A 13,852-nucleotide genomic window follows, 5' to 3' on the forward strand; every position below is an offset into this window, starting at 1 on the left:
CCCATCCTGTCTGGTGTCAACGGTACAGGCTGGTGGAAGTGGTGTAATGGTGTGGGGAACGTTTTCCTGGCACACGTTAGGTCCCTTGATACCAATTGAGCAACGCTTCCATTCTCCGAATAATTCTGGCTATTCTGGAGGCAAAGGGGGGTCCGACCCGGTATTAGTTGGATGTACCTAATAAACTGACCACTGAGTGTATATTTTTTATATTTTAGTCATTTAGCAGACGCTCTTATCCAGAGCGACTTACAGTTAGTGAGTGCATATATTTTTTTTTCTTCATACTGGGCCCATGGTCAAAAGTAGTGCCATATGTGGGGAATAGGGTGCTATTTGGGACATGACACTAATCATCTAAACCAACTGTGATCACCCTTCATTCTCTCTCTCTATGACCCCTGTAGTTTCCTCTCTGCATGAGCGTTCCTGTAATGGCCGGTCTGTGCTATGTCGGTCAGAGCAAAGCATTCCAGGCGTGTAGATCATGGATTGATATTGGAGGCCAGCAGCACAGGACCAGTGGAGCAGCTCTCTCTAACTGGCAGCCAGGGACAGGACCAGTGGAGCAGCTCTCTCTAACTGGCAGCCAGGGACAGGACCAGTGGAGCAGCTCTCTCTAACTGGCAGCCAGGGACAGGACCAGTGGAGCAGCTCTCTCTAACTGGCAGCCAGGGACAGGACCAGTGGAGCAGCTCTCTCTAACTGGCAGCCAGGGACAGGACCAGTGGAGCAGCTCTCTCTAACTGGCAGCCAGGGACAGGACCAGGGCCAGGGTGGTTCTACACTGGGCTAATTATATCTACAGGGGGCAATCAGGATAGGTTATTTCCATCTGCTGAAAGGCTGTGTGTTGGAGTATCCTCTGGGGTCGGAGACAGAGAGAGAGAGAGAGAGAGAGAGAGAGAGAGAGAGAGAGAGAGAGAGAGAGAGAGAGAGAGAGAGAGAGAGAGAGAGGCTGACACTGGCATGTGTCGTTCAATGTGCCTCGTGGAACATAGTGGAAAGCACACTTCACCAGTAACATATCATGAACAGAGGAATGTGTGAATGACGTGTGTAGCATGACAGACTGTAGTTGTTGCTAACATGACTTGTTGCAATTAGGTGACCTCTATAATAGCTAACCATTAGACAGTAGCATAGTTTAAGACTGTAAGACGTGACCTCTATAATAGCTAACCATTAGATAGTAGCATAGTTTAAGACTGTAAGGGATTACCTCTATAATAGCTAACCATTAGACAGTAGCATAGTTTAAGACTGTAAGCAATGTCTTTCTTCTGGAAGATATACAAAGTGTCATCATTACTGAAGTTAGCATTCCTGATATGACACAGTACTTCACAGACCTGCTGTAGCCACACTTATTTTGGCTTGATAGGCGCTATCTGATGACCCCTATCAGTAGGTCATGTCTTAGGGCTTCTCACTAGGTCCCATACCTCCCCTATCAGCATGGGGTCATATATAGGGTCAGGAATGGGATGCTGGATTTCAGTTGGTCTCCAACCAGAGTGTGTGGGGTGTGTGTGTGTTGTTAGCTGTTAAAGTGTGTGTGTGTGTGTGTGTGTGTGTGTGTGTGTGTGTGTGTGTGTGTGTGTGTGTGTGTGTGTGTGTGTGTGTGTGTGTGTGTGTGTGTGTGTCGTAGAGACCTGCATCATCACAGGGAGGGACAGGGAACTAAGTCTGGACTAGAGGAAATCTGGTCATAGAAGAGTTGATGAGAAAACGGTGCGGATGAACAACTGTCCCTCAACCTATCAGACCATGGCCCCTACTTCCCTCAACCTATCAGATTAGACCATGGCCCCTACTTTCCTCAACCTATCAGATCAGACCATGGCCCCTACTTCCCTCAACCTATCAGATCAGACCATGGCCCCTACTTTCCTCAACCTATCAGATCAGACCATGGCCCCTACTTCCCTCAACCTATCAGATCAGACCATGGCCCCTACTTCCCTCAACCTATCAGACCATGGCCCCTACTTCCCTCAACCTATCAGACCATGGCCCCTACTTCCCACAATGTATCAGACCATGGCCCCTACTTCCCTCAACCTATCAGATCAGACCATGGCCTGAACAGACCATGGCCCCGACCATGGCCCCTACTTCCCTCAACCTATCAGATCAGACCATGGCCCCTACTTCCCTCAACCTATCAGACCATGGCCCCTACTTCCCTCAACCTATCAGATCAGACCATGGGCCCTACTTCCCTCAACCTATCAGACCATGGCCCCTACTTCCCTCAACCTATTAGATCAGACCATGGGCCCTACTTTCCTCAACCTATCAGACCATGGCCCCTACTTCCCTCAACCTATCAGATCAGACCATCGGCCCTACTTCCCTCAACCTATCAGACCATGGCCCCTACTTTCCTCAACCTATCAGATCTTAGTACAATACAGAACTGGGAGGGAGTGGGCAGGCTTATGTAAGGGGGCAGCAAACATACACACACACACACTTACAAACACACATACTCTAACAAAGACACACACACACCCACTTTAACACACACATTCTCTCTCTCTCTCTCACACACACACACACACACACCTGAGCTTTGCATTGACCTCCTATCAAGGGACTAGTCTCTAAAGCTATAAAAGATAACCTGTAGTGGCAGTTATAATGGGGAACATCCTGAGGACGGGCAGGGGAACAATCTGACTTCTATCACATTACAGTACCAGTCATAAGTTTGGACACATCTACTCATACTCAAGGGTTTTTCTTTATTTTTACTATTTTCTACATTGTAGAATAATAGTGAAGACATCAAAACTATGAAATAACACATATGGAATCATGTGGTAACCAAAAAAGTGTTAAATAAATAAAAATATATTTTATATTTGAGATTCTTCAAAGTAGCCACCCTTTGTCTTGATGACAGCTTTGCACACTCTTGGCATTCTCTCAACCAGCTTCACCTGGAATGCTTTTCCAATAGTCTTGAAGGAGTTCCCACATATGCTGAGCACTTGTTGGCTGCTTTTCCTTCACTCTGCGGTCCAACTCATCCCAAACCATCTCAATTGGGTTGAGTCGGGTGATTGTGGAGGCCAGGTCATCTGATGCAGTGCTCCATCACTCTCCTTCTTGGTCAAATAGCCCTACACAGCCTGGAGGTGTGTTGGGTCATTGTCCTGTTGAAAAACAAATGATAGTCCCACTAAGCACAAAACCAGATGGGATGACGTATCGCTGCAGAATACTGTGGTGGCCATGCTGGTTAAGTGTGCCATGAATTCTAAATAAATCACAGACAGTGTCACCAGCAAAGCACCCCCACACCATCACATCTCCTCCTCCATGCTTCACGGTGGGAACCACACATGCGGAGATCATCCGTTCACCCACTCTGCGTCTCACAAAGACACGGAGGTTGGAACCAAAAATCTCAAATTTGGACACATCAGACAAAGGACAGATTTCCATCAATCTAATGTCCATTGCTTGTGTTTCTTGGCCCAAGCAAGTCTCTTCTTATTATTGGTGTCCTTTAGTAGTGGTTTCTTTGCAGCAATTCGACCATGTAGCTCAGTTGGTAGAGCATGGCGTTTGCAACGCCAGGGTTGTGGGTTCGATTCCCACGGGGGGCCAGTATGAAAAAAAATGTATGCACTCACTAACTGTAAGTCGCTCTGGATAAATGACGTAAATGACGTAAATGTAAAAATGAAGGCCTGATTCACGCAGTCTCCTCTGAACAGTTGATGTTGAGATTTGTCTGTCAGTTGAACTGTGTGAAAGATTTATTTGGGCTGCAATCTGAGGTGCAGTTAACTCTAATGAACTTATCCTCTGCAGCAGAGGTAACTCTGGGTCTTCCTTTCCTGTGACGGTCCTCATGAGAGCCGTTGTTCATCATAGCGCTTGATGGTTTTTGCGAATGCACTTGAATAAACTTTCAAAGTTCTTGAAATGTTCCGGATTGACTGACCTTCATGTCTTAAAGTAATGATGGACTGTTGTTTCTCTTTACTTATTAGAGCTGTTCTTGCCATAATATGGACTTGGTCTTTACCAAATAGGTATATCTTCTGTATACCCCTCCTACCTTGTCACAACACAACTGATTGGCTCAAATGCATTAAGAAGGAAAGAAATTCCACAAATTAAATTTTAAGAAGACACACCTGTTAATTTAAATGCATTCCAGGTGACTACCTCATGAAGCTGGTTGAGAGAATGCCAAGAGTGTACAAAGCTGTCATCAAGACAAAGGGTGGCTGCTTTGAAGAATCTGATTTGTTTAACACTTTTTTGGTTACTACATGATTCCATATGTGTTATTTCATAGTTTTGATGTCTTCACTATTATTCTACAATGTAGAAAATTGTAAAAAATAAAGAAAAACCCTGGAATGAGTTGGTGTGTCCAAACTTTTGAATGGTACTGTTTGTTTGGTAACAGGCTGTTTATCTGCTTCTATTTTAATCCAGTGGAATCTGGGTTACCATGTACTCTTCTAGGCTGTGTCCCAAAAGGCACCCTATTCCTGACATTGTGCCCTATGGGCCCTGGTCAACAGTAGTGCAGTATTTAGAGAATAGGGTGCCATTTAAGACGCACCCCTCATTACTTATGTGATACTGAATGTTGTCAACAGGAAAATACCCCAGTTCAAACTGGAACAAAGCAATCACATCGCATCTATCATCAGAGACAGACTCAGTAGGTTTGAGGTCAGTAGGTTTGAGCGTGGCAGTTTGATTGTCATGTGAAGTGACACCTCGAAGGCGTAGTTGACAGGTGTGTGTTCTGACACACACCTAGACAGACACGTTGGCAGATATGTGGAGAACACATGTAAAGAATAACTATATTGAACAATGTTTACAGTATGAGATATATGTCTATTGTTAAACCATAGACACCTAAGTATAGTGTGTAAGTGTGTCATTTGGGAGGTTTGTCAGAGTCAATTCAAAACAACTCATTAGCTACATGCTACTGAAAACAATTATAATACCGAGGGAGATAGAAGCCGTTGTCAGGCAAGTTACCAACTGACATCCACCCAGACGATGGCCTAGACTTTTTCCTGGTCAGAGAAACAGATAAAGGTGAATGCAGTTACAGAGTAGCTGTTATAAAAGCTGTTTAACTCCAAGGGAGCTCCAGTAACACATCACCCACCTACAGAAAGAGTTAAGGGTTATATCGAGGCGTTATTTAGCATGTTGCCGAGGTTGTCTCCCGAGCCAGGAAAGGAGGTTACACACACGGTCACGCACAACATACACACACACACACACACACACACACACACACACACACACACACACACACACACACACACACCGCGAAAGGAGGTGATTTGGGTCATGATGTTCACTATGTGTGTCATCACCACCCAAACACAGACACACACATGCATACACACACACACACACACGCACACACACACATACACACACACACATACACACAAACACACACACACATACAAGGTGTGACACTAATACAGTGCCTTGCAAAGGTATTCATCCCCCTTGGCGTTTTTCCTATTTTGTTGCATTACAACCTGTAATTTACATGGATTTTCATTTGGATTTCATGTAATGGACATACACAAAATAGTCCAAATTGGTGAAGTGAAATGAAAAAAAAATAACTTGTTTCAGAAAATTCAAAAAATAAATAACGGAAAAGTGGTGCGTGCATATGTATTCACCCCCTTTGCTATGAAGCCCCTAAATAAGATCTGGTACAAGCAATTACCTTCAGAAGTCACATAATTAGTTAAATAAAGTCCACCTGTGTGCAATCTAAGTGTCACATGATCTGTCACATGATCTCAGTATATATACACCTGTTCTGAAAGGCCCCAGAGTCTGCAACACCACTAAGTAAGGGGCACCACCAAGCAATCGGACCATGAAGACCAAGGAGCTCTCCAAACAGGTCAGGGACAAAGTTGTGGAGAAGTACAGATTAGGGATGGGTTATAAAAAATATCCCAAACTTTGAACATCCCACGGAGCACCATTAAATCCATTATTAAAAAATTGAAAGAATATGGCACCACAACAAACCTGCCAAGAGAGGGCCGCCCACCAAAAGTCATGGACCAGGCAAGGAGGGCATTAATCAGAGAGGCAACAAAGAGTCCAAAGATAACCCTGAAGGAGCTGCAAAGCTCCACAGCGGAGATTGGAGTATCTGTCCATAGGACCACTTTAAGCCATACACTCCACAGAGCTGGGCTTTACGGAAGAGTGGCCAGAAAAAGCCATTTCTTAAAGAAAAAAATAAGCAAACACATTTGGTGTTCGCCAAAAGGCATGTGGGAGACTCCCCAAACATATGTAAGAAGGTGCTCTGGTCAGATGAGACTAAAATTGAGCTTTTTGGCCATCCAGGAAAACGCTGTTTGGAGCAAACCCAACACCTCGTATCACCCCGAGAACACCATCCACAGTGAAGCATGGTGGTGGCAGCATCATGCTGTGGGGATGTTTTTCATCGGCAGGGACTGGGAAACTGGTCAGAATTGAAGAAATTATGGATGGCTTTAAATACAGGGACATTTTTGAGGAAAACCTGTTTCAGTCTTCCAGAGATTTGAGACTGGGACTGAGGTTCACCTTCCAGCAGGACAATAACCCTAAGCATACTGCTAAAGCAACACTTGAGTGGTTTAAGGGGAAACATTTATATGTCTTGGAATGGCCTAGAGCCAAATGGTCAAAGCCCAGACATCAATCCAATTGAGAATCTGTGGTATGATTTAAAGATTGCTGTACACCAGCGAAATGCATCCAACTTGAAGAAGCTGGAGCATTTTTGCCTTGAAGAATGGGCAACAATCCCAGTGGCTAGATGTGCCAAGCTTATAGAGACATACCCCAAGAGACTTGCAGCTGTAATTGCTGCAAAAGGTGGCTCTACAAATTATTGACTTTGGGGGGGTGAATAGTTATGCACGCTCAAGGTTTCTGTTTTTTTTGTCTTATTTCTTGTTTGTTTCACAAGAAAAATATTTTGCATCTTCAAAGTGGTAGGCATGTTGTGTAAATCAAATGATACAACCCCCCCAAAAATCAATTTTAATTCCAGGTTGTAAGGCAACAAAATAGGTAAAAAATGCCAAGGGGGGTGAATACTTTCGCAAGCCATTGTATATGTATATATTTAATATGGAACTCAACATACTGTACTTTGTGTGTGTGTGTGTGTGTGTATTCATGCATATGTGTGTGTGTGTGTGTGTTTAAGGAAGTCAAACTACAACCTGATGCAACAGGAACTAACAGGTCCAAGTGTTGTGTAATAACATTAAACTGGACAGAAACTGTCTAAGAAACGAATGAGGTGGCTGTGAACTCAAATATGATACAAATTGTACTACTTTATCAGAGAGACAGAGAGACAGAGAGACGGAGAGACAGAGAGACAGAGAGACTGAGACTAGGGTGCCTTTTGGGACACAGCCTAGAAGAGTACATGGTAACCCAGATTCCGTGTTAGGCGAAATACCGCAGTGTGCAGTCACAGCAGCAAGATTTGTTGCCCGTTGCCATGAGAAAAGGGAAACCAGTGGAGCACAAACAACATTGTAAACACAACCTATATTTATCTGTTTATTTATTTTTCGTTTCATACTTCAACTACTTGCACATTGTTACAACACTGTATATAATAAAACATTTTAAGTTTCTATATTCTTTTAAAACTTTTGTGAGTGTAACGTTTGCCTTGTTTATTTCCCTTTTCTTTATTGTCATTGCGTTGGCAATGAAAACATGTTTCCCATGCCAATAAAAACCTTTGAATTTAATTTACTTAAGAGAGCGAGAGAGAGAGAGAGAGAGAGAGAGAGAGAGAGAGAGAGAGAGAGAGAGAGAGAGAGAGAGAGAGAGAGAGAGAGAGAGAGAGAGAGAGAGAGAGAGAGAACATTATGCAACCATACAAATATTACAAGTTCGCACCCTAAAATAAATTGGGCATATTGGCTAATAATTGGGATCAATCTCTGTATTGTGTTACACTTTTGAAACTTGTATCATATGTGAATTCTCTGCAAACAAATTCCGCAACGAGGAGCTTATATTTTCCCAAAAGCTTTGTAAAGTATAAGTACACAATGTACAGTATACTATAATGAATGTTTCAAGTCCTCAGGGACGCTGTATGCACAGCATTAGCAGAGACAAACTTAAAGCTCCACCACAGACAGCACTTCCCTGCTGAGAACGTCTTTACATTGGCAAGTTTACAAAGTTACCATTTAGTCAGCCAATTAGACGCTAAGGATGAGAATGTGGCCAGCTGCCTCCCTCTGCCCTGAAAAGACAGAACAGTATCAGGCGCAACCTCTAGTTATGTTATGGTCTCAGCCTTACAGCCCATCCCAACGCCTGGGGAAGGACAGGTGAGGCCCAGGCATACATACCATACCCTACAGAAGCTGTTCATGTCATAGTGTAGAGGCACAAACCTACAATACCGTCTCGGCCAGACCAGGTAGAGGAGTTCCTAGTAGAGTACATCACGTATGTTGTTCCACACATGACAGGTCACATGTAACAGTGACACAGCAGGAAAGAGACATACTCTGTTGAAACATGCTGTAGAACTAGGGTGAAACACCTGCTGTTAACAGCTCTGGGCTAGAGATATGTTAAATGATAATTATGTCCCAAGGGTAGAGGCAAGGTATCATGCACGCACAAGCAGAGACAAAAAGGGAGTGAGAGAGAGAATTTTAGATTTGATTTTATTAGGATCCCCATTAGCCGACACCAATGGCGACAGCTATTCGTACTGAGGTCTGACACATAACGAAAAGACAGTACAGACAAAAGACTTCACAATTTACATACATTTAAAAACATTAACAAGTTGTGTGTGTGTGTGTGTGTGTGCATCTTTCAGTTACACATACATGTCAGTACTTACACACAAAAAGTAGGTCACATGGGGTAAAAGCGTTGCGCTGTGAGATGTTGCTTTATTCGTTTTTTTAAACCAAGTTTGCTGTTCACTTGCGCTATATAGAGAAATAGAGACACAGAGAGAGAGGAGGTTATATTAGCAATCTCTGATTGGAAAGAAGAGCCACACCACTCCGCCATCGTCCCAGACTGGAGTTGTAATGTGAGTGGCCTAAGAGAGAGGGAAGAGAGTTGGCCAGGTCTATAAAAGAGCAGTGAGTCATACTCTGTAACTCTCTATTTCCCGAATGGCACCCTATTCCCTATTTAGTGCACTTCATTTTACCAGGGCCCATAGGGCTTAGGGAATAGGGTGCCATTTCGGACTCAGCCTCTGTGGTCATACCCACCCCCCGTCATGGGTCTTTCCTGCTGGAACCTGCCAGCTACTGTCAAAACTGCTCTCTGATGTTTACTAAACATCATTCTGAGGGTGGGGTGCATCACTGTGACATCGCCGGCAGTCCTCGGCCCTTCCTGTCTCGGCCAATCACAAGTCTCGACTGCCTCAAGTTAGCCACTGTGGGTTTCCGGAGCGAGAGAGCGAGAGAGCGAGAGAGAGAGAGAGAGAGAGAGAGAGAGAGAGAGAGAGAGAGAGAGAGAGAGAGAGAGAGAGAGAGAGAGAGAGAGAGAGAGAGAGAGAGAGAGAGAGAGAGAGAGGGAGAGAGAGAGAGAGAGAGAGAGAGAGAGAGAGAGAGAGAGAGAGAGAGAGAGAGAGAGCGAAAGGGAGAGAGAGAGAGAGAGAGAGAGAGAAAGGGAGAGAGAGAATTGAAATACTGTATTTCAACTGTAACAGCTAGTGGTAATCCCAGTGCTCTGGTGTAACTCTCCCCCCACCACAGTAACAGCTAGTGGTAATCCTCAGAGGCTTTACCAGTGTCAACGTCCTGGCAGAGTGTCTGCAGCAACAGCACAGGGGATGTTTTCCATTCCGACAGGCACGCATACAGTGGTGGTGTTAACCCTAGCTACCATTCTGTACGTCACTGCTGTCTTCAATGAGCTCTCCAATTACACACTTCAGTGAACACACTCAGGTCTCTCTAATAATTCGATACTTTGTATGTGACTCTCCTGTCACTCAGGTAGAATAACTAGACTGTAGGCTACTATCTCAAAATGCAACAAAAATACACTACCATGCAGTAGGTTTGTCAGTGCAGTACTTTCACCTAGGGACATGCAACCTGAGTGGCAACATGGAGATTGTTAAAGCCAGTTAGCCTTCACAAACCTTTAGAGAATCCTCACAAAAAAAGGGAGAACATTATGCAGAAAGAACCAGTATGGTGATCTAATACAGTGTGGTGATCTAATACAGTGTGGTGCTCTAATACAGTATGGTGCTCTAATACAGTGTGGTGATCTAATACAGTATGGTGCTCTAATACAGTATGGTGCTCTAATACAGTGTGGTGATCTAATACAGTATGGTGATCTAATACAGTATGGTGCTCTAATACAGTGTGGTGATCGAATACAGTATGGTGATCGAATACAGTATGGTGATCTAATACAGTATGGTGCTCTAATACAGTATGGTGCTCTAATACAGTGTGGTGATCTAATACAGTAGGATGATATAATAGAGTATGGTGATATAATACAGTATGGTGCTCTAATACAGTATGGTGCTCTAATACAGTATGGTGCTCTAATACAGTGTGGTGATCTAATACAGTATGGTGCTCTAATACAGTGTGGTGATCTAATACAGTATGGTGATCTAATACAGTATGGTGCTCTAATACAGTATGGTGCTCTAATACAGTATGGTGCTAGAATACAGTATGGTGCTCTAATACAGTATGGTGCTAGAATACAGTATGGTGATCTAATACAGTATGGTGCTCTAATACAGTGTGGTGATTTAATACAGTATGGTGCTCTAATACAGTATGGTGATCTAATACAGTATGGTGATCTAATACAGTATGGTGATCTAATACAGTATGGTGCTCTAATACAGTGTGGTGATCTAATACAGTATGGTGCTCTAATACAGTATGGTGCTCTAATACAGTATGGTGATCTAATACAGTATGGTGCTATAATACAGTATGGTGATCTAATACAGTATGGTGATCTAATACAGTATGGTGCTCTAATACAGTGTGGTGATCTAATACAGTATGGTGCTCTAATACAGTGTGGTGATCTAATACAGTATGGTGATCTAATACAGTATGGTGCTCTAATACAGTATGGTGCTCTAATACAGTATGGTGCTCTAATACAGTATGGTGATATAATACAGTATGGTGCTCTAATACAGTGTGGTGATCTAATACAGTATGGTGATCTAATACAGTATGGTGATCTAATACACGCACACACGCACGCACACATACACACACACACACACACACACATACACACACACATCGGTTTCACCCCGTCCTTCTCCTTCTCCTGCCTGTTGTATTCAGCGCATGTGACAAATAAAATTTGATTTGATTTGACGCAGACAGACAGACATTTCTGATCAGGCAGATGTGCAGGACCTCCCTGGGGTCCTCGCTGTGTGTCTACCTGAGAGGGGGCACGAGTGCTGTCCATCAAACGGACACCCCAGTGTCTGACACACATATGCACTCAAATAGACAAGCACACAGACACACACCTGAGGCCCGTTCATGTCTCTGACACCACATTGGCTGACGAGTGTGTGTGTGTGTGTGTGTGTGTGTGTGTGTGTGTGTGTGTGTGTGTGTGTGAGCAGAGTAAAGGGGACCATGCCAGTGACAGGGAGCCATGGGATCTGTTCCAGCGTTTCCATGTCGCAGCCACACTGTCTTCCAGGGAGCCAGGGAACACAGTATCAGATAGGACAGCCTTTTTCAAACCTCTCCTCGAGGACCCCCCGATGTTTCCATGTCACGGCCACACTGTCTTCTTCTGCCAGGGAACACAGTATCAGATAGGACAGCCTTTTTCAAACTTTTCCTCAGGGATCCCCAGACATATCATAATTTTGTTGTAGCTCACCTGATTCACCTAGTCAAGGTCCTGAACTAGCTCACCTGATTCACCTAGTCAAGGGCCTGATGATTAGTTAACCAGTTCATTAAGGTGTGCTAGTTCTGGAATAGTTAAAATACATGGAATGGCTGGGAGTCCCTGAGGAAAGGTTTGAAAAAGGCTGAGACAGGACACATCAGTCCTGTCTGATTGACTGACCTACTGGACACAGTCGTTTTAGACACAGCTACCAGCACAGCTAACAGCTCAGCTAACAGCACAGCTAACAACACAGCTACCAGCTCAGCTAACAGCACAGCTAACAACACAGCTACCAGCTCAGCTAACAGCACAGCTAACAACACAGCTAACAGCTCAGCTAACAGCACAGCTAACAACACAGCTACCAGCTCAGCTAACAGCTCAGCAAACAACACGGCTAACAACACAGCTACCAGCTCAGCTACCAGCTCAGCTAACAACACAGCTTTCAACTCAGACAACAACACAGCTAATAGCTCAGCAAACAGCTCAGCTAACAACACAGCTTTCAGCTCAGACAACAACACAGCTAATAGCTCAGCAAACAGCTCAGCTAACAGCACAGCTTTCAGCTCAGACAACAACACAGCTAACAGCTCAGCTAACAACACAGCTAACAGCTCAGCTAACAGCACAGCTAACAGCACAGCTTTCATCTCAGACAACAACACAGCTAACAGTTCAGCTAACAGCACAGCTAACAGCACAGCTAACAACTCAGCTAACAGCACAGCTATCAGCTCAGCTAACAACACAGCTAACAGGACAGCTAACGGCACAGCTAACAGCACAGCTAACAACACAGCTAACAGCTCAGCTAACAACACAGCTAACAGCTCAGCTAACAGCACAGCTTTCACCTCAGACAACAACACAGCTAACAGCTCAGCTAACAGCACAGCTAACAGCACAGCTAACAACTCAGCTAACAGCACAGCTAACAATTCAGCTAACAGCACAGCTAACAACACAGCTAACAGCACAGCTAACAACACAGCTAACAGCTCAGCTAACAGCACAGCTAACAGCACAGCTTTCAGCTCAGACAACAACACAGCTAACAGCTCAGCTAACAGCACAGCTAACAGCACAGCTAACAATTCAGCTAACAGCACAGCTAACAACACAGCTAACAGCACAGCTAACAACACAGCTATCAGCTCAGACAACAACACAGCTAACAGCACAGCTAACAACACAGCTATCAGCTCAGACAACAACTCAGCTAACAGCTCAGCTAACAGCACAGCTAACAGCACAGCTAACAGCACAGCTAACAACACAGCTAACAGCACAGCTAACAACACAGCTATCAGCTCAGACAACAACACAGCTACCAGCTGGGCTAACAACACAGCTAACAGCTCAGCTAACAACACAGCTAACAACACAGCTATCAGCTCAGCTAACAGCACAGCTAACATGACATTTAACAGCACAGCTATTGTATCTCAATAGTCTAAGGTGGCTTCACTCCTCTTATCTGTTCAGCCTAATATTCACTGACAGTAGTTATCTACACATACTCAACTTCGACACAGGAAGGAAGGAAGGAGTGAAAGAGAACATGACAGAAGTTTATGGCTACAACACCTCCTTTTATGTGAATGTGAATGTGCTGGTTACTGCGTCTCAAATATGGACATTTTACATTTAACAACATGTTGGTGTGAAGAACATGCTCCACCTTATTGGACTGAAGCTGTTGATATAAATCCAAGAGGGAGGTTACACATTGTCTGTGTGATATACGCCGGTTTATCTAAGATATAAACAAAACCATAAAACCTTCAGAAAAGTTGGCTGTCTTTACAATGAAAAACCTAACCTTGGATATTAATGTTCGGAAACAAGTGCATAAACGTTTTCTAGTAAATGTCATGAAGTT

The 13,852-nt window shown here is 44.0% G+C and overlaps 1 protein-coding gene across 1 annotated transcript in view; it reads left to right on the plus strand.

Moving 5' to 3' along the window:
• LOC121538027 (SH3 domain and tetratricopeptide repeat-containing protein 2-like) overlaps window positions 1–13,422 on the plus strand; it is an 81,337-nt gene extending 67,915 nt beyond the window's left edge. Inside the window, exon 24 of the mRNA XM_045206444.1 lies at window positions 12,155–13,422. Coding sequence (XP_045062379.1) covers window positions 12,155–13,422 — 1,268 coding nt within the window. The remainder of the gene's footprint in view (window positions 1–12,154) is intronic.
• Window positions 13,423–13,852: the final 430 nt, after the last annotated feature.

The sequence above is a fragment of the Coregonus clupeaformis genome, chromosome 3 (genome assembly GCF_020615455.1).
Source record: "Coregonus clupeaformis isolate EN_2021a chromosome 3, ASM2061545v1, whole genome shotgun sequence".
NCBI lineage: Eukaryota > Metazoa > Chordata > Actinopteri > Salmoniformes > Salmonidae > Coregonus > Coregonus clupeaformis.